At 38.3% G+C, this 25,702-nt stretch overlaps 1 protein-coding gene across 2 annotated transcripts in view; it reads right to left on the bottom strand.

Moving 5' to 3' along the window:
- Positions 1 to 25,702, bottom strand: part of si:dkey-73n8.3 (uncharacterized protein LOC100150965 homolog) — a 39,155-nt gene that overhangs the window by 11,742 nt on the left and 1,711 nt on the right. The window contains exon 2 of one of the 2 annotated variants that reach the window (XM_051929033.1): positions 23,486 to 23,598. In XM_051929033.1, coding sequence (XP_051784993.1) covers positions 23,486 to 23,597 — 112 coding nt within the window. In that variant the 5' untranslated portion in view covers position 23,598. Of the gene's footprint in view, positions 1 to 23,485; positions 23,723 to 25,702 lie in introns of those variants that run through there. The other variant, XM_028803928.2, reaches the window with a different exon arrangement.

Genomic DNA, 25,702 nt, shown 5'->3' on the forward strand with positions numbered 1-25,702 from the left:
AAATTATCATCGATACGCTAATAATCCAACTGCCCTCCATTCACTCAGAATATGGAACCAACAAGACAACCATCTTTTTCTACTCTCTCAAACACACACAGTATTTATTGTTGGGAAAATGTCCAGGATTAAAACACTTAGTCATTTGTATGTAAATAATGTCTTTGCATCCTACAAACAATTAAGCTTCAAATTTAACTTCTTATCAACACAATGTTTCCACTACTTTCAAATTAGAAACTTTGCTAAATGGAACCTGCCCAATTTTCCTCACCTCCCACTTATTTCTTTTCCAGAAGAAATACTTATCAGGTCTTGAAGACTCGTGTAGCATCTCTATAATATGTAAAACATTTTAAAATCCCTTCCTTTCAAACATTCCAGGGTACAGTGGGGAAAAGACCTCTTACTTAATATTTCAGAAAAGGAGTGGAAGAAAGCCATGCATATAATACACTCTAGCTCCATATGCACAAAGCATTCAATCATTTAACTTAAATCTTTTATCGAGTACACCCCACCCCACCTCTTTAAATTCAGTGGGCAACTAATGTCCTATACTATCTGAAATTGGAAAAAATCAAATACTTATTTTGAGGATCTGCTCAAAACTTTTTAAAAATATGGCAGGATATGTAATCAATAACATTTTAGAATAAGCTTTTATATTGGGAAAAGGATACTTTTCCTTCCTTGCTGCTTTTAAAGATTTTCTCTGGCTGTTGGCTCTCCTCTTTTTCTCTGGGGTAGTAGTTGAATTTTGGTTTGATAAATTTGACTTGATTGTATGGAATGTTATTTGCTTCAAATTAAAATAATAAAAAAAATTATTGGCACTTCTGTTACACAAATCCTCGAATAATTCATAAGACCAGTCACAATTGTATATGTTGTTCTTTATAAGTACATTCATATTGTATTTTGTCATTTTTAGCCACTCACATCCAGCCAATTCTGAATCTTCTATGAACTCAATCTATGTATTTTTGCGATAAAGGAGAAAAAAATTGAGAGCCCTGAGAAAAAGCCTTGTAGATACAAGTAGAATGTATTAAAGCCACATAAAGTGGAAACCGCACAGGGAATCCAAACCCTGGAGCTGTGAGGCAGCATGTGCCTCAATGTACTGCTTTCAGTTTTTCATAGAGGTTTTTGAAAGTTGCCTTACTCTATTTTGTGTCATTTATCACAGGTTAAACATACACATAAGCATTGCCTCAGTCTACAGCAGTTGAACATTTTCTTCCCATTTCATCAACTATGAGTACTGTATGCTGTGTGCTATCTTGAGGATTAAAAATTCACAAGCATCCCCGACTTTGCCCAAATAGCTTTTCTGTACACATTTATTACTAGAGCAGATATAAACTTGCATCTTTCTAACTTCTTGCAATTTCACTTGGTAATCACTTGTTACAATTAAATTAATTTTACCAGTTTCTCAAAAATTTTAATATCACCATTTTGTATCCCCAAATGATGCCTTCCTTTGTGTGCATTGACTTGAATACTTCTCAAGTCCTCTAACTTATTCCTTTCAGTGCCTCTTACTGCTATTATTTTATTTTTACACTGTCAGATGTGTCAGATACATGGCTATGGAGAACATTGTATGGTTCTGTGCAGGGATGGAATTGAGTGTAACACAATTAAAAGCTTTTGCTCTGTCCGTCTTCTTACATTGGTGGAAAAGAAATTCCAGAAAGACCATTGAGGTTACTTCCATTGCTCACAAAGTTATGACATTTCTAAAAAAAAAAAAAGTCCATCACCGGAAGTCAGCAGTCAATTATGGACCAGCTTCAGAGGAATACAAGCTCCGCCCTTCTGAAATCTTTATTCATATGGCACAACATCAATCATTTGTTCAGCAAGTTTGTGCTTTGTTTTTTTATTTGTTCCTCATATACCAGAATTAACTGGGCATCCTGCAGGACCCCAAACCTTATTTCTTTCTTCTTGTTTTCATTGTAGAAGCAACACATAGTTCTGGCCAGAGTTATTATAGTTAACCAAAAGTAAAATCAAAACTGAAACTATTATTAAAAAAACATTTTCGTAAAGTGAAATAAAATAATTAGTTTTCATTTTTGAATAAACTACGGGGCTCTGCCCCCTGCTCACTTTGCTCGCCAACCCCTGTGTTTGGTTAATTGGATATACAATTTTAAAAGCTTTTTTTTTCTTTGCAATTGTTTCAATTTCATTATTTGCACTTTTACTTTAAAGCTTCAGTAAAAACTATTTTTTTAATTAAATTTTTGTCAATATCGCATTGAATTTTGATTCCGTGTTTGGACTTCCATCGTGACAACGCAACGTATAACTGCCCTTGAGTGAATTTCGTTTCTTTCTCTCTAATAAATAATCTGACTTATTTGATTTGTGATGATTGTCTGTCCTATGATTTGTTAATTGTCTTTGCAAAAGCTATTCTAATGGGAAACTGTAAACGTTTTAATACGAATGGCATATCAAGGTCTCCTTTGGTGTCTAATGTTATTCATGGAATATATACTACATTGCCTTTCTTGACGCCTGTTAAAATTTGCATCTCTTCTCCATGATCATAAATATACACCTGACCGAATTGTGTTTTCTTCGAAATTAAACTTGTCGTTGCTTTAATTGTTGTGGGACAACAGATTCTCATAGCGTATGGTCCATTATTGTGTAAATCTACGGTTTGAGCATTGAATGATGCGAAAGCGAAAAGATTATTGTAGACTCATATATTTTGCCTGTTGTGTTTGTGGATTCTGCGGTGGGTTGACGTCCTGCCCGGGGTTTGTTCCTGCCTTGTGCACTGTGCTAGCTCGGATTGGTTCCAGCAGACCCCTGTGACCCTGTGTTAGGATATAGCGGGTTGGGAAATGACTGATTGACTGACTGTTTGTGGATTTCACTTTCCCCAAACATCAACTCTTTAAATTCTCTTGGAAACGCCTCTTCATTGTGAAGAAACACTACTTTTTCCTGATGGCAACGCAAATTAGAGTAATAGTTTCTCTTTGTTAGTGCTAATGCGATCTTTACTATCTTATTTTTGATACTTTCAAATTTTACTGCTTTCATATTCTTTAGCTTTCTCTGCATGTGTATCGTGCCATCGTTTTTTTTTGAGCCTTTCGAATTCCACTGCTTTCATAATCTCTTATCTGCATTTTTTCTCTCCAACGCTTTTGGGTCTCTTTTCTCCACGCTGCTCTTTCTTCTTCGCTTACTCGTTGACGTTTCATCTAGAACTTATTATCCTTATACGCTTTATATGAGCTGAGAGCACAGGATCTGTGTCTGCTAAAAGCCTTTACACGACTGAGAGCTTTGATGACCGTGGTCTTATTTGAAAATGGTTGAAAGTAGTGCATGACTTGAAAGAATCTCCCCGCGCGAGACGGTCTTGGGACAATCTCTTGGCACCAAGTCTCATGTTTAAGGTCCCCGTGAGACGCTCCGTGGCCAATCTCTTTCGTCTCGCGGGCCTTTTAAGTGTCTTTCAAGAAGATCATGTCTCGTCTCCCTTCCAAGATTTTTTTTTTATAATAGAGAGATATTCTTGTTGTTAGTCTTTAACCCTTGTAACTTTTAACTGTAAAACAGAAAGTCATTCACCATGAGCTGCCTGCATATATTCATCCAGTGATTGGCGACTGGTGAAGGAGGGCGGCTGTTCACACAGCATTTGCGGTGACAGAGCAAGCTGAATATGGGTGTGTAAAGCGTGCGAAATAGAAAGTGATTCATGTGTTGCCTTTCTTTGCGCTTGTTGTACAGCAAGAGTTCCCAAACTTTTTTCAGCCGCAGACCCCTTTACCAAAAACTTTTAAAACCGTCGACCCCCTAATTACATGCAATGGTTTTTCATATCCGCACTTGCTTTGATATGTTCGATAAGACAATGAACAGACATGTTTGTGCTACATGTATTTTCATGCATTCTTACGTGTGACTCTTTTAATGACACATTTTACCTTTTCGTTCGCAAATTTGGTATGTAATGTGTTTTTTTTTAATGATTTTACTTCTTAATTAGGTACCTATTGGAATCATAGATATTTTGAAGTAACAAACAAACAGCAGTAGTAAGGGGGTCTATTTTTGCTGTCGTTGACCCCCAAATTTTTTCATTGAAACTATCGACCCCTAGAAAGTTCAAATCGACCCCAGGGGGTCAATATCGACCACTTTGGGAACTCTTGTTGTACAGTATATCAAGATGTAATTCAAACGCCTGAAATGGGAATTTGCTGGTCAACAAAACCTTTACAGTATGGACAGAAAAATCACGAGCGAATGATGTTTCACTTTATTTCTCAGGTGCCTGCTTTTTGTTGACAATAATTCACCTGCAACTTTGCACAGGAGAAATCGTTTTTACTTTCTTGTAAATGAAGTATAGAGAAACTATACTAGTCATCAAAAAATTCGACCTCAAGATTTTGATGAATCTTGATGTTTTAGGCCTCCCTGAGTCAGAAAATACAGTTTTCTTTGGAATTATGTCTATGTGTGTGTTTGTGTATGAGTAAACATGATAACTCAAAAACGCAACAAGATAGATGGATGAAATTTGGCATGTGGCTGTTACACCAAAACTGTAGATCTGTATTAACCTTTGGGCCAAATCCATCAACAGGAACTGGTACTTCACCTGAACAAATACTCAATTTTTTGTATTCATGCAGCTGCAGAGTCTGATTTATTCAACTTTACTTTTATAATAATTGTTCAATATATTATTAATTTGATTTGATTTGTTGTTGATGGTTCTTTAATGTACATAATATAAAAATATAATCATTGTCTTGCGGTTTACTCCTCAAATATCCATCCCCATTTCTGAGTATATGAGAGAGAGCCACTCCCGATTTTTGAAAATAAAACTACACTGATCGAGAGACTGACTAGGTCATCATACAAGATCAGCATATTGTTACTGACCTATCACTTTTGCTTTAAAAACATCATTTAACAATGAAGCAATACAAACTTGGTAAAATTCCCGTATTGGCAACGTCTCTACTGACTAAGTCAGTATGATCGGGTTTGGGCTGGGGGCTGGGGTTTGGTGTATCGTTTAATTAAAGTGCATATGTCCTTCTTAAGTTGGCATATGCTGGGTTTATGTCCAAGTGTCTGTTGATGGTGTTTTCATCTGATAGCCAAGACTCGGCCAACTCTCTGGCGCTTTTTGTACTGGCCTTAAATTTTACTTTTACGTTGTCCCAGTTGAATGTGTGTCCTGTCGATTTAGTATGTGCATATATCAAAGATAGTGCGTCCTTTCTTCTGACATTTAACAGACGACTCAGATTATTCCGTCAACAGCGCGGAGTCGGCATTACAGCGCTTGAATGACGTATCCATCGCCGAGGACGAGATCATGGTCTCGTTTGATGTTATATCGCTATACACCATGATCCCGATCCAACTGGCCACAGAAACATTATTAATGAAACTGGATAGTGACCCCACCATAGAGACAAGAACCAAACTGTCCATCAAAGACATAATGCACCTAATATCACTTTGCCAAAAAACGCACTTTCATTTCAACGGCAAGTATTACACACAGAAAGAAGGCATGCCGATGGGATCACCGTTATCTGGACTCCTAGCTGAACTGGTAATGCAACGATTTGAAAACATAGCTTTATCCCAGATTACACCCAAAATTTGGATACGCTATGTAGACGACACATTCGTCATATTAAGAAAGAACCAGCTGAATGAGTTCTTCAATCATATTAACACAATATTCCCTGCAATCCAGTTCACAATGGAAAAAGAAAACAATCGACACATCAATTTCCTGGACATTTACATCAAAAGAAATAGTGACGCCACCCTGACCACAAGTGTTTACCGCAAACAATGCCACGTAGACAAGATTCTACACTTCGCCAGCAATCACCCGGTATCTCATAAACGGAGCTGCGTGAAAACCCTATTTAAACGAGTCCACATGCATTGTAATACCAAGGAAACAAAAATTAATGAGAGACGCTATCTGTTTCAACTTTTCACCTCGAACGGATACTCAAAATCATTCATTAATCGGAGTCTACACAGCAGGCGCCAAAGGAATCAGCATACAAGCGACGTAAATCAGAACCCCCACCCCACCTGGCATTCACTCCCGTATCACCATAATGTGTCAGAAGGCACGGCACGCACCCTGACCAAGTGGGGCATCAAAATAGCACATAAACCCACCAACAATCTGCGCATGGTCCTGTTTAATGCTAAAAACAAGAAATCGACAGCCGAAACACGAAACGCAGTTTACAGTATTCCATGCAATTCTTGCTCAGCTGTATACATAGGACAAACGTCAAAAAAAATCTCAACACGTGTACAGGAACATCGCAACGCCGTCAGAAGAAAGGACGCACTATCTTTGATATATGCACATACTAAATCGACAGGACACACATTCAACTGGGACAACGTAAAAGTAAAATTTAAGGCCAGTACAAAAAGCGCCAGAGAGTTGGCCGAGTCTTGGCTATCAGATGAAAACGCCATCAACAGACACTTGGACATAAACCCAGCATATGTCAACTTAAGAAGGACATATGCACTTTAATTAAACGATACACTCCCCCCCCCCCTTGATCATACTGACTTAGTCACCGCCACCCACCCCCCCCATCAACCCCCCCCCCCCAATACTGAATGTGATGCTATATATTGCCTTTGATTCTTGTAAGTCTAAGCATTATCCTCTGATGAAGACCCCTGATAGGGGTTGAAAGCTCAGGAATAAAACTATTTTATGATACGTGATTCGTTTTTTCTCCCTTTGTGGATCTCCAACTGCATATATATATATATATATATATATAGCCAAATCTCTGCACTTCGCAGCGGCGAAGTACTGCTTTTAAATTTTTATTAAGAAGAAAAGAAAACCTTTTTAAATTGAGGGAAAATATACCAATAACTATTTGTTAAGGATCTGTTTTTTTGTGAAGCTGCCTTTACACAGCCTCTCCGCTGTTTTATAAACGAACGCCATATAAGGCCATCCTTTCTCCTTGCTTAGCGGTTCTGTATTCTTTTATTTTTCGTTTATTACGATTGTTATAGTTATTGTGTAGCTATTTGAGACTCACTTTTCTGTTCAGGTACCCATTTCCTTTATGTAGTCCGCGGATTCTCCGCTATTTTTTGTTCGTTTATTACGATTATAGTTATTTATTGATTCCCTTCTTTAGCTGACTGCCTGCTCATATGAGGCGCTCTGCTGTTTTTTTGTGAAGCAGCCTTTACACAGCTTTTCCGCTGTTTTATAAACGAACGCCATATAAGGTCTTCCTTTTTCCTTGCTTCGCCAAGGAAGCAGCCTTTTTATTTAATCCACGGGTTCTCCGCTGTTTTTTTGTTCGTTTATTACAATTGTTATAGTTCTCTTTGTATACCACGTTGTCAGTTCAGGACTCCGGTTGTAATGTGACCAAGCGGTGCAAGCTTACTGTTGAGAATGCAACGTATAGTTGTACAGGAGAAAAGCAATCTTGCCTCAAATCAATGGCAACCTTTTGTAGGTCTATGAACTTAATTTAAACTTTAGGTTTACACGGTGCTTTGTTTCCGAAGTACCTGCACTCATGAATATGTCTGTATGCGTCAGTCGCTTTCATATGTTCACGTGAGCTGCTCTCTTGTGTGATGTTGCGATGTCCACGGCTTTATTTAATGTTAGCTAAGACCTGGCACTTAAAAGTTTCTCGCTACAGCAATTTTAACTCCGTTACAAAGTGATCCAAAGTCTCGTTTATACCTCGTGTCTTCTCATTAAACTTGTATGTTGCGAATATGGTATTGCAAACGGCAGCGGGAGCGTTTCTATAAACTTAATTTAAACTTACGGTTTACACCGTGCTTTGTTTCCGCAGTAGCTGCACTTATGAATATGCTTGTGTGCGTCACTCGCTCGCTTCTTATTGTTTCGCTGCCTTCTCAATTGTGTAATGAATGTTTTCTTCAGCGCTCTTTGGGGCTCTTCCTTGTTTTGTACGTACTGCGTTCACAGTCAGTTCACGTGATTATGTGGGTGGCGTGATGACGCGATACGCAACTCCGCCTCCCACGGCCATGGAGGTGCACTCTATTACAGTATATGGACAAAAAAGAGGTTCCAGTTATGACCATTACGCGTAGAATTTCGAAATGAATCCTGCCTAACTTTTGTAAGTAAGCTGTAAGGAATGAGCCTGCCAAATTTCAGCCTTCCACCTACACGGGAAGTTGGAGAATTAGTGATGAGTGAGTCAGTCAGTCAGTCAGTGAGTGAGTCAGTGAGGGCTTTGCCTTTTATTAGTATAGATATATTGTTCTTAATCTCAGATGCTGTCTCTGTCATTTTGTGCCCATCCATACACCTATTACCTGCTCTTACTCTGCTTATTAAGGGTTTGCCATTCTTATATATTGGCTATTCAAGTCTCATTGCTCCTAAACTTCACACTATATGCTTGTTTTTCTTTGTTTCCCTCAATACAGCTAGGTGGGGTACCTGTACATTGACTGAAGTCTAAGAGTTCTGTTCTTCCTAGGCCCCCATGATTTTCATGGTCACACCTGTCAGAACACAGTAGAATCTATTTCTGGTTATTTATATCTTTTCAGGCCTGCAGTTGGCAACATTCTGTCTATAAATTGTATGTGCCTGAGATGGAAGCAGAGATTCATTATATTCATTCATTATAAGCACGTTGCCTTGAAACAGGATATGTTGTGTGCTGTAGACATTTTCAGTAAAAAAACCTCAAACCTTAAAATTCACCTAAATTTCATTACAAACTAAAAATTATAAAATTGTTCTTCAGTACCTGGTTTTGATGATGATTGTTTTTATCAGACATAAACAAAACCAGATAGTAAACCATGTAGTGTAGTAAGCTTCCACTAACATTAAATTTGTATCCAAATTCTGTCTGACTGTGACACAAAACCAAACTCCATAGGAGCTCCATAATTACTGAAACTAATAGATATAAAACTAAAATAGAAATGTCTTTGTGAAATGAAAACTAAATTAAAACTAAAAATACATGATGAAGGAAAAATAAAACTAAACTGAATTTCCAAGTAAGGTCAGAAAAAACATAGAAATAAAAACTAATACAAAAAGGCAAAACTATAATAATCTTGGGTCTGGCCTGGTCATTTACACTCCAGTCCAAAAATACTGTTTTTAGTTATTTACTGCACATTAACAATATGCATGCACCTTCATATAAGGATATGTGTGTGTTTATCTGTGTGTCAATTTGGTTGTTATGTCTGTGTGATTTCCACAGAACACAAACCTCATTCCAACAAATGACGCATTACAAACATTAACACTGGCTTTACAAATTCCAAATGGCATATAACAGAGACATGTGAATTAATTTGTCAATTCAACAGATGGCACATGAGAAACATATTGTAGTATTGCATTTTATTACTATAGACATTTGTGATGTGCCATCTGTTTGAATGACAAATATAATGCATTTTATTACTACGTGCATCACTAAATACATTTCAATAGATAGTGCACTGCAAACATTAAAATTGACAACTGTTTTAATTACTTAGGTAGCAGGGTTAGTATACAGTATACAAATGGAATCCCATTGTAATGAAATTCATGGGACCATAAAATATTTCTTTATACTGAAATTTTGTTATACCAAATATGGGGAAAATACATACTGTATATCTGCATTGTGACTGGGGTCCCCAGCATTTTGCTATCTTTAATGACAGCGGCTCAAGGACAGTGCCATAGCTGCTCTGTTTTGTCTGGAAAACAATAAACCGAGAGCAAAGTAATTGGTTCTCCTCTGCAGGATTTGGCTCACCACATAATGTGCCTGTCGCATGATGTTTACAACATTTAACACCAGGCTTTGACATGCTTTTCCTTGCACTCTCCAAATCTCTGTTCTCCAGACCATGTCTGCCACAGTGGTGATTCAGAGCTGCTGGTGTTCTTCTAATCTGAAAATGGGAGCTAAAGTAGGATGATTCCCTGTGTCACAACTCCTATCGCATGTGGCTGAGTGCTGAAGTAATAGCTCCTATTTTAAATGAAGTCTTGAGACTACCTTCCTTCACTATACAGTAATAAAGAACCTATATTTTCCTTGGAAACCTGGACTCACCTTCCTGCCTCTCGTGCAACTCTGTGACCCAAGCTTGACCATACTTGTACAAAAAAATACAGTGCTTGTTAAACTGCAAAAAATATTTTATTTGAAAATGAAATGGTAGATATAACTTTTTCTTTTATAGAAAAACAGGTATGAATAAAGAATAAAAATGAGACTTTTCTTTTTTGGTATCACAACACGACACAACTACCCATCCAAATGCTTGGTAGAGCACTGACTCAGAAATTGACTATACAGTGATCCCTCGCTATATCGCGATTCGCCTTTCGCGGCTTCACTCCATTGCGGATTTTATATGTAAGCATATTTAAATATATATCGCGGATTTTTTGCTGGTTCGTGGATTTCTGCGGACAATGGGTCTTTTAATTTCTGGTACATGCTTCCTCAGTTGGTTTGCCCAGTTGATTTCATACAAGGGATGCTATTGGCAGATGGCTGAGAAGCTAGATTGCTTACTTTTCTCTCTCTCTTGCGCTGACTTTCTTTGATCCTGACGTATGGGGATTGAGCAGGGGGGCTGTTTGCACACCTAGACGATACGGACGCTCGTCTAAAAATGCTGAAACATTATCTTCACGTTGCTATCTTTTGTGCAGCTGCTTCCTGAAACGACATGCTGCACGGTGCTTCGCATACTTAAAAGCTCGAAGGGCACGTATTGATTTTTGACTGAAAAACAAACTCTGTCTCTCTATCTCTCTCTCTCTCTCTCTCTCCCTGCTCCTGACGGAGGCGGTGTGAGCTGCCGCCTTCAACAGCTTTGTGCCGCGGTGCTTCGCATACTTAAAAGCCAAACAGCCCTATTGATTTGTTTGCTAGAGATTGTTTTCTCTATCTGTGACATTCTGTGCTCCTGACACGCACTCCTTTGAAGAGGAAGATATGTTTGCATTCTTTTAATTGTGAGACAGAACTGTCATCTCTGTCTTGTCATGGAGCACAGTTTAAACTTTTGAAAAAGAGACAAATGTTTGTTTGCAGTGTTTGAATAACGTTCCTGTCTCTCTACAACCTCCTGTGTTTCTGCGCAAATCTGTGACCCAAGCATGACAATATAAAAATAACCATATAAACATATGGTTTCTACTTCGCGGATTTTCTTATTTCGCGGGTGGCTCTGGAACGCAACCCCCGCGATGGAGGAGGGATTACTGTACTTCTATGATGTCATGCCTACACTCTCACTGAGCCTCGCCAAGATTGCTCAGACCAGAAGTTTCAGAACAGACTGTCTTTTTCTTTTTGTCTAAAAAGAAAGAGACAGCCTTCCGCATGGTTCCCAAGACTCGGTGGAAGTGTAGGTGAAGCATTAAGAGTTATTTGCATCACACTATTATCTTTGGTGCCTATTTTTGATCGAATAAATATTTGTTATACTGAAATTTACGTTTTGTTAAAATTAAATTTGTTAAACATGATGTTGTATGAACATTTGTTCAAGTCAACAAAAAAATATTCAGAAAATTTTCTTACTTTGGTATTGGCTATAATGAGATTTGACCTATATATTGTGGCGGACAGCTAGGGTCCTTAGCCAGCCAGGACGTCTTAACAATGGAAGAACTGGGGGAGAAAGCTTTTTTTACCTCACAATGTGAGCGTGGAAACGGGGGTATGCAACATTTTTGTGCGTATGCAACGTTTATACATGAGGCCCCTGGTCCTCCATGACATCAATTCCGGTTCAGGCCCCCAAGACATCACTTCGTCCGACCTGCCTTAAAAACCAGACCACTTCCTTCATTAACTCAGTTCTGTTTTGGACTCAACTCTGTATACAACTGTGTTTCATATTTGCCTTTTGCAGCCAGGATTTAAGTATATGGATGGCTGCCCCTAAACCTTTTTCGTGTGTCAAGGCTATACATTTCAAAATATATATCACTATATATATAAATATTTATTGTCACACACATGCGCATGGGAGGCAGCTAAAGGTTCTAAATGAGAATAATTCCATACCAGACCAGGGGGTGGTGGAGTGCACTGACCTTTTTTCTCACTTTCCTGCAGACCGTTCATGGGAAATTCTGACTGGCCCCAGTGGTGTCACTTCTGGTGAAGAACCCATGACCGAAGAGACTTCCTGTTCCAGCCCTTTTGATGACGTCACATCCGGGTCTGAACCTATGGAAGAGGACCCTTCCGCTTCTGCTCTCGATGACTTCACTGCCTTTTCTGGCCTTTAAAGCCACCATATTTGACTAATCTAATCAGTTCTGTTTTGGACTCCATTCTGAGCACTTCAGTGCTAGCAATTTACCTTACTGCAGCCAGGGTATATTATACGGGTGGCTGCCCCAAACTGTTTTAAGACTGTCCCATTAGGTGAGATTATTCGTCGGTATGGTTTAAGCTTCCACTGCTATGCCAATGACACACAACTTTATGTAAGTGTTGATGCAACTGCAACATCTTCACCTGTTGCACTGACTGACTGCATTTGGGAAATAAATCATTGGATGACAGATAATTTTTTACAACTCAATCCTGATAAAACAGAAATCTTATCAGTTGGTGCCAAATCTATCCTCTCTACCCTTCGGTGGTTAAAAATTGACATTGATGGGATCCTGGTTGAACCCTCAGCATCAGTCCATAATTTGGGTGTCATCTTTGATCAGCTTCTTACTTTTCAACCAAACATTATCTCAATAGTACAGACAGCTTTTTTCATCTTTGCCACATCATCTGCATTCTTTCCTTAGTGTGAAAAATACTGAAACACTCATTCATGCTTTCATCACTACCCATCTGGACTATTGCAATGCATTTTTTTATGGCCTCCCGACTAAATATATCAATAGATTACAGTATGTTCAGAATTCTGCTGTTCGTTTACTTACACACACTAAAAAATCTGCTCACATCACTCCTATCCTCTATGATTTGCATTGGTTACCAGTTTCTTCAAGAATCAAATATAAAATTATTCTTCTCACCTTTAAAGCCCTTCATGGTTTAGCCCCTCATTATCTGTCTGAGCTGCTGCTTCCTTACACTCCTGCCCATACATTAAGATCATCAAACGCTAACATACTCACCTGTACCTAAATATAGGTTAGTAAGTATGGGTGGCAGAGCTTTCAGTGTGATAGCCCCTAAAATTTGGAATGCTCTTCCATTCAGCCTTTGTGAGAAAAAATCTATTATTCATTTCAAACTTCTGTTAAAAACACATCTTTTCAATGAGTATTATTCATTTTCTTGTATGTAACTTCTACTTTCTTGTTAATGTGTTTGTTGAATTGTAAAGTTTCCTTGAGTGTATGAAAGGCACTACATAAATAAAAGATATTATTATTATTATTATTATTATTATTATTATTATTATTATTATTATTATTATTATTATTATTATTATCTGGAAGGATAAGAGAGGAAGCAGGATTGTTAAAATAGTCAAAATCTGCCTAAATCCTGTTTTCTTATTCATAAAAGGGATTCAACCCACCAAAGGAAATAATTACCATTACCCCCAAACAAAAAGGACCATGAGGGACAGTAGGCACTTAATCTTAGAAATTGTTTACACTAAACTAAAGAAAATATAGAAAGACAAAGCTATATTGTTGAAAATATACAAAAACAGATTATCAGAGCTAAGATTTTCCCAGTTTGGATCTCTAATAAGAAATTCTGACTTTTTCTTTTCCATCAGACTTTGAGGTTACTGTTTGTATTCATTGTAGCTCAGTTTTGCACGATTACTGTGGAAGGTCAACTTTCCATAGCAAAAAAAAAATATATTCCATGTCATACTTTTTGGATAATAATTTGACATCTTTTTTTCATGCTTGAATGGATTGATCTCCAAAGGATGATGTAGGTTAGTGACATGGAAAAACTAATAATAATTTTAATTGTAAGGCAAATAGTAGTAATTGTAGCAGTAGAATATGCACAGAGCACAGTGAAATTCTTACTTTTGTGTCCAATCAACATGTTGCCTCACCAAAACACCAGGATAAATAAGAATGTATGCAAAACCATAATTTCATTTTAAGCATAATACATTTTCAGCATAAAAGAAATGAAAAAAGACTTCATTACAAATGTGTAAAATGTGTTTTCCTGGGTACCCAAAGAGTAAGTGAATTAGGCTTTAGCAAAGTTAGGTGTTGTTGATGAATGGTAAGTATGTGCAATTAGGTGCTATTTTAATGTTGTCACTTCACAGCCATTTTGTTGTAGGTTTTTCTTGTGGACATACCCTGTGGTGTCCAGGCATTGGATTTCTTTAACAAATCCAGTGACTGCTGAGTGTAGTGAGGCTCTCAAGTTAGTGTAATGGCATTTTGTTTGACCTTTCTTACAATTTTTAGTTTCTCTTTTGAATATTGATGCTAGTTTTGTTGCATTTATTTTAGTTATTTGATCCCTACTTATTTTTTGGTAATCTCTCCTTGTTTGTCTAAATATAAAGATTTTACTTCCAAGTCTTTTTTAAATAAAAATTAGCCCACTGGACTGCCTTTTTCACCTGGTCATAATATATCATACCATTTTGTAAACATGCTTAATCTTGAGCTGGCTCACAGGGGACCAGAGCTTATCCCAGCAATTATAGGCAACAACAACCCCTGGACAGGGTGCCAGTCCATCGCAGGGAGAGCACACTCAGAAACATGATCACAACACACACACATACTAGGGTTAATTTAGCATGGTCATAGTATTATATTTCAAAATATTTTATAAATTAATGCTGCATCTTATTCATTCTGTATGCTTTTGTACTATATTGAGTAGCATTATTGGCCCTTAAGTGGAAGTGTGCTTTACAGGAATATATTACATTTTCGTAATATTTAATTCAGTCTTGGTTCAATTGCATTTATTTTTATCTAACACAAGCTACACTAAATTGGCTTAAAAATTACAATTAACACATAAATATATAAAATGGCAGAAATATCAGTTGTGCCAATAATCATCCCTTTACAATTCTCTGGATCATGACACTGTCCAATTGATTTAATGGTTAAAAGGAAAAAATGTGTCTAATTTAACCATGGTGTTTGAGTCAATGGCTGATTGTCTGTTGCTGTTTTTTTTTCTCTAAAATATTTGCTAATTTTCACAGCTGGTCTCACAGTTGATTAAAAACATGAACGCATTCTTGTTTACAGCTCAATGGCAATAAATAGTATCAGTGCATTGTACTTGCGCTTCATGGTTTCATTAATAATGTTATGGAAAATTGTATTTGCTGCACTTTAAACTGCTTGCGCAAAAGTCACAGAAAAAGCTTTTGATTCTTGATGTGACTCTTGGCATGTCCAGAATGCTTTGAGCCAAATAAACAAGCACAGTGCAGTTATTATAAAGTTGTAATTCAATAAGGTGTTTAAGTTTAATTAGTATTTGAGCTCAGTGACTCAGTAATCCTGTGGTATAAGTTTTACTCAGATTACCTCAGTTCAATTCAATTCATTCTTATTAGGGCGGCACAGTGGCACAGTGTAGCACTGCTGCCTTGCAATAAGGATACCTGGGTTCGCTTCCCAGGTCCTCACTGCGTGGAGTTTGCATGTTCTCCCCATGTCTGCGTAGGTTTCCTCCCACAGTCCAAGGACATGCAGGTTAGGTGCACTGGTGATCCTAAATTGTCCCTAGTGTGTGGAGGTGGGCTGGCGCTCTGCCTGGGATTTGTTACTGCCTTGCGCCTTGTGTTGGCTGGGATTGGCTCCAGCAAACCCTGTGTTAGGATATAGTGGGTTGGAAAATGACTGACTGACTCATTATGTACTGTAAACTGCAGCTTACTGTAACAGTGGCCCAGCTCACTATACAATAATTAAAAATACAGTATCATTAAGAATTGCATTATGACTGGTGTTGTGGTGCCCATTTTAACAAGGAAAACAAGAGGGTCTGTTCCAGTTCCTTTTACAGGGAACTGCAAAGGAGGCTCCAACCAACAACTGAACCATAGGTTGAGGAGGAGCAATGTGGATTCTGTCTTTGTTGTGGAACATTAGGACAACATTTGTTAATTCAGGACCCATAGGGTTAGTCAATTCCATTTACATGTGCTGTGTGTACTTAGAAAAACAATAGAACAATTTACTTCGTTGGTATCTAATGTAATGTGCTTCATTGGTTTGGGTGTCATGACTATGTGTCTTTGTTTTGTTTTTGTTGTTTGGAAAGAATACATTATTTTTCCTGAGCTGTGTTAATTTTTTTTTCTTGAATTATTATATCATGGATATTTTAGATTCACTTTCATCTTGATCTTTTGCTTGGTTTTGGGATTTATTATGTATTTAACATTATTATTTTGTTACTTTGCATTGATGTTTTCTCTTCTCATGAGTACTACCATTCTGAGCAACATTTGCTATGATGCTGTTGTTCATTTTCAATGTTAAGATTCCCAGAAGCTTCAGCTCATGATATCACAAATACAAAACGATTTAAGCCAGAGCCATGTGGAGTCATGTTGTCTGTATTAATGGATACCTTTTAACAATTTCTTATTAGCAAGTTTTGGTTTTCATCTTCTACTTTTCTTATTTTGCCCTGTGAAGTTGTGTTACTGTGCCCTACTGTGATGAGAACATTTAGAACACTTACTATGGTGTATTCAATTCAGGCACTTTAATGTAAAAAGAGTTCTAGTGTGCTAGTTAAATCTGACAGCTAAATGCAAAACTAAGACTAAGACAAGAAGTGCTTTTCTTCACAATAACCAAAAATGTTTTTGGTTCTGGAAAAGACATAGGACTATAAACTATAAGACTGTTGATACCCTCTCCACCACTGACATTAAGTGACCAAATGATCAAGATCCAACTATAAGAGAAAACAATTAACATTATAATATAACACCATATTAAAAACAGAAAGATTTCATAAATAGTTTACATAATGTGATTTACTAGACTTTGTTTATAGTACTAGGGTGTTGTACCGTGTTAGCCATTATGAATGTAGAGAAAAGCAAAGCAAAATGACACCTTTTATTGGCTAACTAAAAAGATTATAATTTAAAAATAGTAAATTATCTTCTTGCTGTACCTCCAGTAATTAATTCTTTTCATTTTAATTAACATTTGTAACATTCAAATTTACTCTTAATCCAGTTGGTGAACACCTTTAATTTGCTTTCATCCAGTGCAGATATTGTCAGAAATAATGAAATAGTAAAACTATGTCATTGCATATTAAGGCTGATTCACTGTGTATTTTTAAGTAGAAGTTAATTAATTGATAGATAGTATAGTTCACAGAGTGTGATAAATCAGTTAATTTTGAAAGAAAGCCACATGACAAGGCTGAAGCAGTATAGTCTTCTAATTGTGAGTGATATTACATACCATTATGTACATACCATACATTATAAAATAGTAGACAAGCAACTTACCTACAGTGGTGTGAAAAACTATTTGCCCCCTTCCTGATTTCTTATTCTTTTGCATGTTTGTCACACAAAATGTTTCTGATCATCAAACACATTTAACCATTATTTAAATATAACACAAGTAAACACAAAATGCAGTTTGTAAATGGTGGTTTTTATTATTTAGGGAGAAAAAAAAATCCAAACCTACATGGCCCTGTGTGAAAAAGTAATTGCCCCCTGAACCTAATAACTGGTTGGGCCACCCTTAGCAGCAATAACTGCAATCAAGCGTTTGTGATAACTTGCAATGAGTCTTTTACAGCGCTCTGGAGGAATTTTGGCCCACTCATCTTTGCAAAATTGTTGTAATTCAGCTTTATTTGAGGGTTTTCTAGCATGAACCGCCTTTTTAAGGTCATGCCATAGCATCTCAATTGGATTCAGGTCAGGACTTTGACTAGGCCACTCCAAGTCTTCATTTTGTTTTTCTTCAGCCATTCAGAGTTGGATTTGCTGGTGTGTTTTGGGTCATTGTCCTGTTGCAGCACCCAAGATCGCTTCAGCTTGAGTTGACGAACAGATGGCCAGACATTCTCCTTCAGGATTTTTTGGTAGACAGTAGAATTCATGGTTCCATCTATCACAGCAAGCCTTCCAGGTCCTGAAGCAGCAAAACAACCCCAGACCATCACACTACCACCACCATATTTTACTGTTGGTATGATGTTCTTTTTCTGAAATGCTGTGTTCCTTTTACGCCAGATGTAACGGGACATTTGCCTTCCAAAAAGTTCAACTTTTGACTCATCAGTCCACAAGGTATTTTCCCAAAAGTCTTGGCAATCATTGAGATGTTTCTTAGCAAAATTGAGACAAGCCCTAATGTTCTTTTTGCTTAACAGTGGTTTGCGTCTTGGAAATCTGCCATGCAGGCCGTTTTTGCCCAGTCTCTTTCTTATGGTGGAGTCGTGAACACTGACCTTAATTGAGGCAAGTGAGGCCTGCAGTTCTTTAGACGTTGTCCTGGGGTCTTTTGTGACCTCTCGGATGAGTCGTCTCTGCGCTCTTGGGGTAATTTTGGTCGGCCGGCCACTCCTGGGAAGGTTCACCACTGTTCCATGTTTTTGCCATTTGTGGATAATGGCTCTCACTGTAGTTCGCTGGAGTCCCAAAGCTTTAGAAATGGCTTTATAACCTTTACCAGACTGATAGATCTCAATTACTTCTGTTCTCATTTGTTCCTGAATTTCTTTGGATCTTGGCATGATGTCTAGCTTTTGAGGTGCTTTTGGTCTACTTCTCTGTGTCAGGCAGCTCCTATTTAAGTGATTTCTTGATTGAAACAGGTGTGGCAGTAATCAGGCCTGGGGGTGGCTACGGAAATTGAACTCAGGTGTGATACACCACAGTTAGGTTATTTTTTAACAAGGGGGGCAATTACTTTTTCACACAGGGCCATGTAGGTTTGGATTTTTTTTCTCCCTAAATAATAAACACCATCATTTAAAAACTGCATTTTGTGTTTACTTGTGTTATATTTGACTAATGGTTAAATGTGTTTGATGATCAGAAACATTTTGTGTGACAAACATGCAAAAGAATAAGAAATCAGGAAGGGGGCAAATAGTTATATTTGTATATATATGTATATATTTAAGCGTTATTGTATATTTCTACAGAATGAAATTTGACATTATCACACAGATGTGAATGACAGACAACTTCATTTGGACTTGCATTGTAACTGCCTTTCCTCTTGGCCTCAGACCAGAAGAACAACAGTGTGAGGAACAGTGACATCACTTCTGGTTCCAGCAACTTCAGCCGTCCCTTCCTCCAGGGCTGCCTTAAATAGAATGCCACCCCCATATCACAGCAGTTGCTGGACTTGTGTTTGCAATGATGTTTCACCACAGCACCAGCTGCTGTTATTTTTGTACAATATTTTTTTCCTCATTCAATCAGTTACACGGGATTTGCCATTTGGTGCCCCAAAATTTTATAGTTGCGTGCCTTATTATCTTGCTACATGAAAACAGAATCTTTGTTATTTTTATGAACTGATTTTTTTACGATAAAGAGAGGCTTACATTCATACTGTGAATGTAAAGAATGATTTTAAAAGCTGAGACGCACACCTGGATGGAGGCTGAGAGATGTAGGACAGACTGGCATTATCCATTTTGCCACGCTGGAACCCAAGTTCTGGCTTAGCAAACTGCTGCCAGGCACTCTTATTGCCAGCTAAAAGTCTACCTGAATGACCCTCCCTTTGGAATGCAGCATCTGCAGCCTTTTCTAATAAAAATATCGATAGCAGACCATCTAACAGCTAAGGACATCTATCTCTAAGGCATGAAATTGACTCAGTTCACTGATTGTTCCTGCCTCACACTGTATTCTTGCTGGGACAGGCGTGACACTGGATGGATAGAGGGATAGCATAATTAAACATGTACTACAAAGATATTTCAATGTTCCTTAAAAGTTTTGAAGAATCTGCATTCTAAGCTTATAGATGGCTTGACATCTATTACAGAGCTGATTGTGTGGTGATTGGGTACTTGGAGAAAGAAAAGGAAGGACAGGAATTGGGGGTTAGTACGTGTTGTGATGTAAGATTTTGCATATAACTTGATAAATATTTTGTATGTCTTAATTTGTAATTTAGGCAAAGCAACTTAAAGCCCTCAGCCCGAGGACATAAATATATATTAGTCCTCGTGGATTATGTGACCCGATATCCGGTAGCTGTTCCCTTGCGCTCAGCTACATCTAAAGCAATCACACGGGAACTAGTAGGAGTATTTGTGCATGTCGGCATTCCTAAAGAAGTCCTAATGGACCATGGAACACCTTTTACCTCGGAGATGTTCAGGGAAATGGCCAAGTTACTGAAAATAAAGCACTTAAAGACCGCGGTGTATCATCCTCAAACCGAATGTCTAGTGGAGAGGTTTAATCAGACTCTCAAGCAGATGCTTCGCAAGGTGGTCAGCAGGATGGGAGGAATTGGGATCAACTCCTCCCCCTCATTCTCTTTGTCTATCGGGAAGTCCCACAAGCCTCTACGGGGTTCTCACATTTTGAATTATACGGACGACAACCCTGAGGTATATTGGATATTTTGAAAGAAGGTTGGGAAGGAGAGGCTCTTCCCTCTACAAATATTTTGGAACATATCGCACAATTATGCAATAGATTCGGGAAAATCTGACCTATTCTAAAAAGTCATATGGAAGAGGCGCAAGCAGCACAGGCCCATTATTATGACCGTGGCAAGACACTCTGAGAATTCCATCCAGGGGATCGTGTCATGGTATTAGTTCCCACCTCCCATTCTAAACTGCTCGGCCATTGGCAAGGCCCTTATGAAATTAAGGAGAGAAAAGGATTGGTCGACTATTTGGTGAAACAACCCAATCGTAGACCAAGTGAGCGGGTTTATCATGTGAACTTTCTGAAGCCATGGAAAGAGAGGGAGCCAGATCCCTCCTCCACTCAGCCCTGCTCATTCTTTGCTCACATAAACACCCTTAATTTCAGCGAGGAATTAACTTATAGACAAAGACGGGAGCTGGAATCAGCTATCCTGTCCATCTCTGAGGTGGTGGGTGGAAAACCAGGGAGGACCACTCTGATTGCGCTCGACATTGTGACTGAATCAGGGGTTATAGTCTGAGAGTGCCCCTACAGACTTCCTGAGGCAAAGAAAGCAGAAGTGGAGCTGGAAATCAAGCGGATGCTGGAACTAGGAGTGATTAAGGAAAGTTATAGTCCCTGGTCCAGTCCAATTGTCTTGGTTATTAAGCTTGACGGCAGTTGGAGGTTTTGCAATGACTTCCATCGGCTTAACCAGGTCTCCCTTTTTGATGCTTATCCCATGCCTCGAGTGGATGACCTCCTCGAGAGGCTTGGACAAGCAGAATTTTTGACCACACTTGACATGACAAAAGGGTACTGGCAGTTTCCTTTAACGATGAAGGTCAAGACAGCATTTAGCACTCATAGCGGACACTGGCAGTATCGTGTTCTTCCATTCGGGTTACACAGGGCTCCTACGACTTTCCAGCATTTGGTGGACAAAGTGCTCCAACCCCATAATGCGTATAGTACTACGTATCTGGATGACGTTGTTATCTATTCCAGCACATGGAAGGAACACATACAGCAGGTCACTGCGGTATTGCAGACACTAGGAGAAGCCAGGCTTCGTATCAATCCCAAGAAATATTTCTTTGAATTGAAAGATGCTAAATATTTGGGCTACCTGATGGGTCGGGGTACCGTGAAACCACAGTGTTCAAAAATAGATGCCATTGTGAAATGGTCCTGTCCGTGAACCAAGAGGCAAGTCTAAGCCTTTCTAGGATTGGCTGGGTACTACCCCTGGTTCGTACCTCGGTTTTCAGAGAGAGCAGCGCCCTTGACTGATCTAACAAAGAAGAGGGCTTCTAATCATGTAATATGGACTGATAAGGTGGACGCTGCATTCGGTGACTTAAAACAGGCTCTTACTTCAGTACCAATATTAAAAGCTCCTAATTTTTCTCTCCCTTTTATTCTCCAGACGTGCGCTTCGGACACAGGCCTGGGTGTTGTGCTGAGCCAGAGCGTCGATGGTGTTGAACACCCCGTCATGTACCTGAGCCGGAAACTGTTGGATCGGGAGACCAGGTATGCAGCGGTGGAAAGGGAAGCCCTTGCGATTAAATGGGCGATTACGCAGTTGAGGTACTACCTCTTGGGCCAGGAGTTCACTCTGGTGACAGACCATGCTCCCTTACAATGGATGACCCTTCACAATGAGTCGAATCCACTCTTGACCTTGGTTTCTTGACCTTCAACCTTACAAGTTTTCGCTACTTCATCGTAAGGGTTCTCTCCATGCCAATGCTGATGCTCTCTCTCGTGCCCACGACCTCTCGGTGCAGGACGCCCGACCCGATGGGTCTGGGCTGAGGGGGGGGGCCTTGTCATACACATGCGAGTAGGAGGCAGCTAAAGGGTCTGAGTAAGTGTAATAAATCATCCAACCAGGGGGCGGCAGACTGTACTGACTGTCTTTCTCATTTCCCTACAGACCTTTCCTGGGAATTCCTTCAAGGTTCTGCCGCCTCAGCTGACATCACTTCCGAAGCCGACCCCTTTGCTGACATCACTTCAGAAGTTGGCCCCTTTGCTGACGTCACTTCCAAAGCCGGCCCCTTTGCTGACGTCACTTCTGGTTCCAGCAATTTTGATGACATCAGTTCCTCTACAGGCCTTTAAAGCCTCCATCTTGGGCTACTATAGTCAGTTCTGTTTTGGACTCTGTAATATGCACATCATGCTACTTATTTCAACCCTTTTGCAGCTGGGAAAAACAATATATGGGTGGCTGCCCCAAAACTTTATGATGTCTTGGACTCTTGATTATCACAATATATATATGCAAATATATAGATATACTATATATCCATCTTCTGTTGTCTTTATGTTATAAATAAGGAAAAAAAATGACTTTTTTATTTCAACAAGTATGTCTTGGTTATTTCTGAAACTGACAAAGTGAAAGTGTTAATGTAGACTTTTGTACATTTATGAAAATTGTTCATAACCTTGCTTCTGAAAGGGTCCTGCACTCATCTAAGTGGCATAAATATATTGAACAACCTGGGCTCCATCCTTGACCTGATAATACTAATGCCACCTACTAATATCTACTTAAAGGAGCTCTCCTTTTGTGTTTGGGACCAAGACCTGTTTTTCTGGGCACTTCAACTTCTAATGAGTGAGAAAATATACCGGTAGTTGCATATTGAAGCTAACATTCTGATACTAACTTTCATTAGTGTATTTATACTTTTGCATAGAAAATAGCCATTCCTTCATTTTTTTTCTTTTTTAACTGTTTGACCAAACAATTGAAACAATGCAGAAATATAGATTAATACTGTAATCAGATTATTTATTTATTTACCTCTTTTGGCCAGATCCCACGCCGTCTCCTTGCCAATGCCTGTATTGGCACCTGTTACTATGGCTGTCTTCTCATCTAACCTCTCATCAGATGACCACTTCTTTCTGAACATGCTTCTGTTAAACAACATGCATAATTAAATAAAAGTATACATTTTGAAGACGAAAGCTCTGATATAAGAATTAAACTGTCTACTTACATCTTAATTCAGATTTCAATGGTTTTAGACTTAATTTATTAGATAGATAGATAGATAGATAGATAGATAGATAGATAGATAGATAGATAGATAGATAGATAGATAGATAGATAGATAGATAGATAGATAGATAGATAGATAGATAGATAGATAGATAGATAGATAGATAGATACTTTATTAATCCCCAAGGGGAAATTCACATACTCCAGTAGCAGCATACTGATAAAAACAATATTAATTAAAGAGCAATAAAAACGCAGTGCAAGTTTAAAAAAAAATGCAAGGTGGAGCGTGCAAGGCAGGTATAACAGACAGTAATCTTGTATACTGTTAATGTTTACTATTATGTTTTATAGTAAGTGTATTTGGTTCATAGTAATTATTACACAACTGCATTATTTGTTAATAAAGAACCTCTTATTCATTATATATTTTTTCTGTTTTTTTTCTTAAAATGATAAGTTCTTCAATATGATTTGGCCAATTCACTTCAAACTTATAAAGCAGAGGTCCCCACTTCCAGTCCTGGAGGGCCGCAGTGGCTGCAGGTTTTCATTCTAACCCTTTTCTTAATTAGTGACCTGTTTTTACTGCTAACTAGTGGGGCAAAAGGCAAGTAGTCCTTTTAAGGATAGCGAGTAACCTCAAAAAGCTATGTAAAGAACAGAGATTTCTACATTGTGGTGCTTGTTGCTGATGCTAAACTGTAAAGGTGAATTTGGTTATGTAATTAGAAAACATTTCCACTCTATTAATGTACTGCTCTACAGTCCACAGAAAGTGTGTCACATTGTGCAAGCATGTAGCATTCTGCATAATGTGGTACACAATTGTGACTTCCCCATACCTGGAGTGATGCAGTATGATGAACCTGACCCTGACCCACCAAATGATCAGCCAAATCGGGCAGTGTTGCAGCTTTGTTTGAATGTAATTAGCAGAATGTAAAAACAGGTAATCAGATGAATCATTTGTTTTTTAACCAATTCATTTAATTTGTGGTCAATATCATATAGTACAACCCTGATATTCCTTAGTTCATTGGCCACATCTCTTACAGCATCCACTGTTGCATTTTGTTAGTCCAGAATAGCGTCCGTCAGCACACAACTAGATGGTTTCCCAGCAGTTTTCGAGGCAGAGCTGTGTGTGCTGCCAACACCTGAAAATATGCTGGGTGCTGCAGCACTATCACAACCTGGAATCATGGCCTTTTCACAGCAACTTTGATATCTGACCACTTCTTTTTTATTTTGGGCACTGTCCAACTTTCTAAACTTGAACTTTTGAGTGTCTCTGCCATACTGTATCACTCCATCAATTTCCTTTTGTTGCTTATACAACTGCTTAAACCAACAAATAGTACATTTTTCCTTGCCTCCACTTTGCATTCACTGAAATTCTTCTCTTTCCCCATGTGCTTTTGCCATTGTCTTTTAACAGAGCACTGAATGGAAAGTGCAATTTTATATTAATTTGCATATTCAAAAATGCAAACTCAGAGATGAGTCGGGGAAGTGCTGTTGGCACGTATATTTGCATTAAAATTCACGTTGATAGGGATTCATAAAGAGATAATGCATGGAACTTTGCTTAAACACAGTTGTATGCATCTGAATTTTTTTGTGTGTACGCACATTTTCAGTTTTGTCCATACACCATGTTTTAGTGTGAATTCTTTGCACAGTGTTATATATGAGGCCCTTGAAAGTGTTAGGATTTTTTTTTTTTTGGTTATTATTTTATTGTGATGAAGCTCATGTTATTTATCATTTATTGTCATTTCACACGGCTGTGACCAAATTATTTATGATAACGATGTCCTTTCCTATACCCTATATACAAGTGCAACACCTCATTTCCTAACATATTTCCTAATATTTTGAGCAAGGACCTTTTGGCTTCATTGTTTTGATGCCACTTTTGGGTTTGTGATATTAATTTTACTGATCAATTCAGTCTGGCTTTGTCAGTTATTTAACCTCTGCTGTTTGTTTGAATTTGTTTCTGTTTTGTC

This window comes from Erpetoichthys calabaricus, chromosome 6 (genome assembly GCF_900747795.2).
Source record: "Erpetoichthys calabaricus chromosome 6, fErpCal1.3, whole genome shotgun sequence".
In the NCBI taxonomy this organism is placed as follows: domain Eukaryota; kingdom Metazoa; phylum Chordata; class Cladistia; order Polypteriformes; family Polypteridae; genus Erpetoichthys; species Erpetoichthys calabaricus.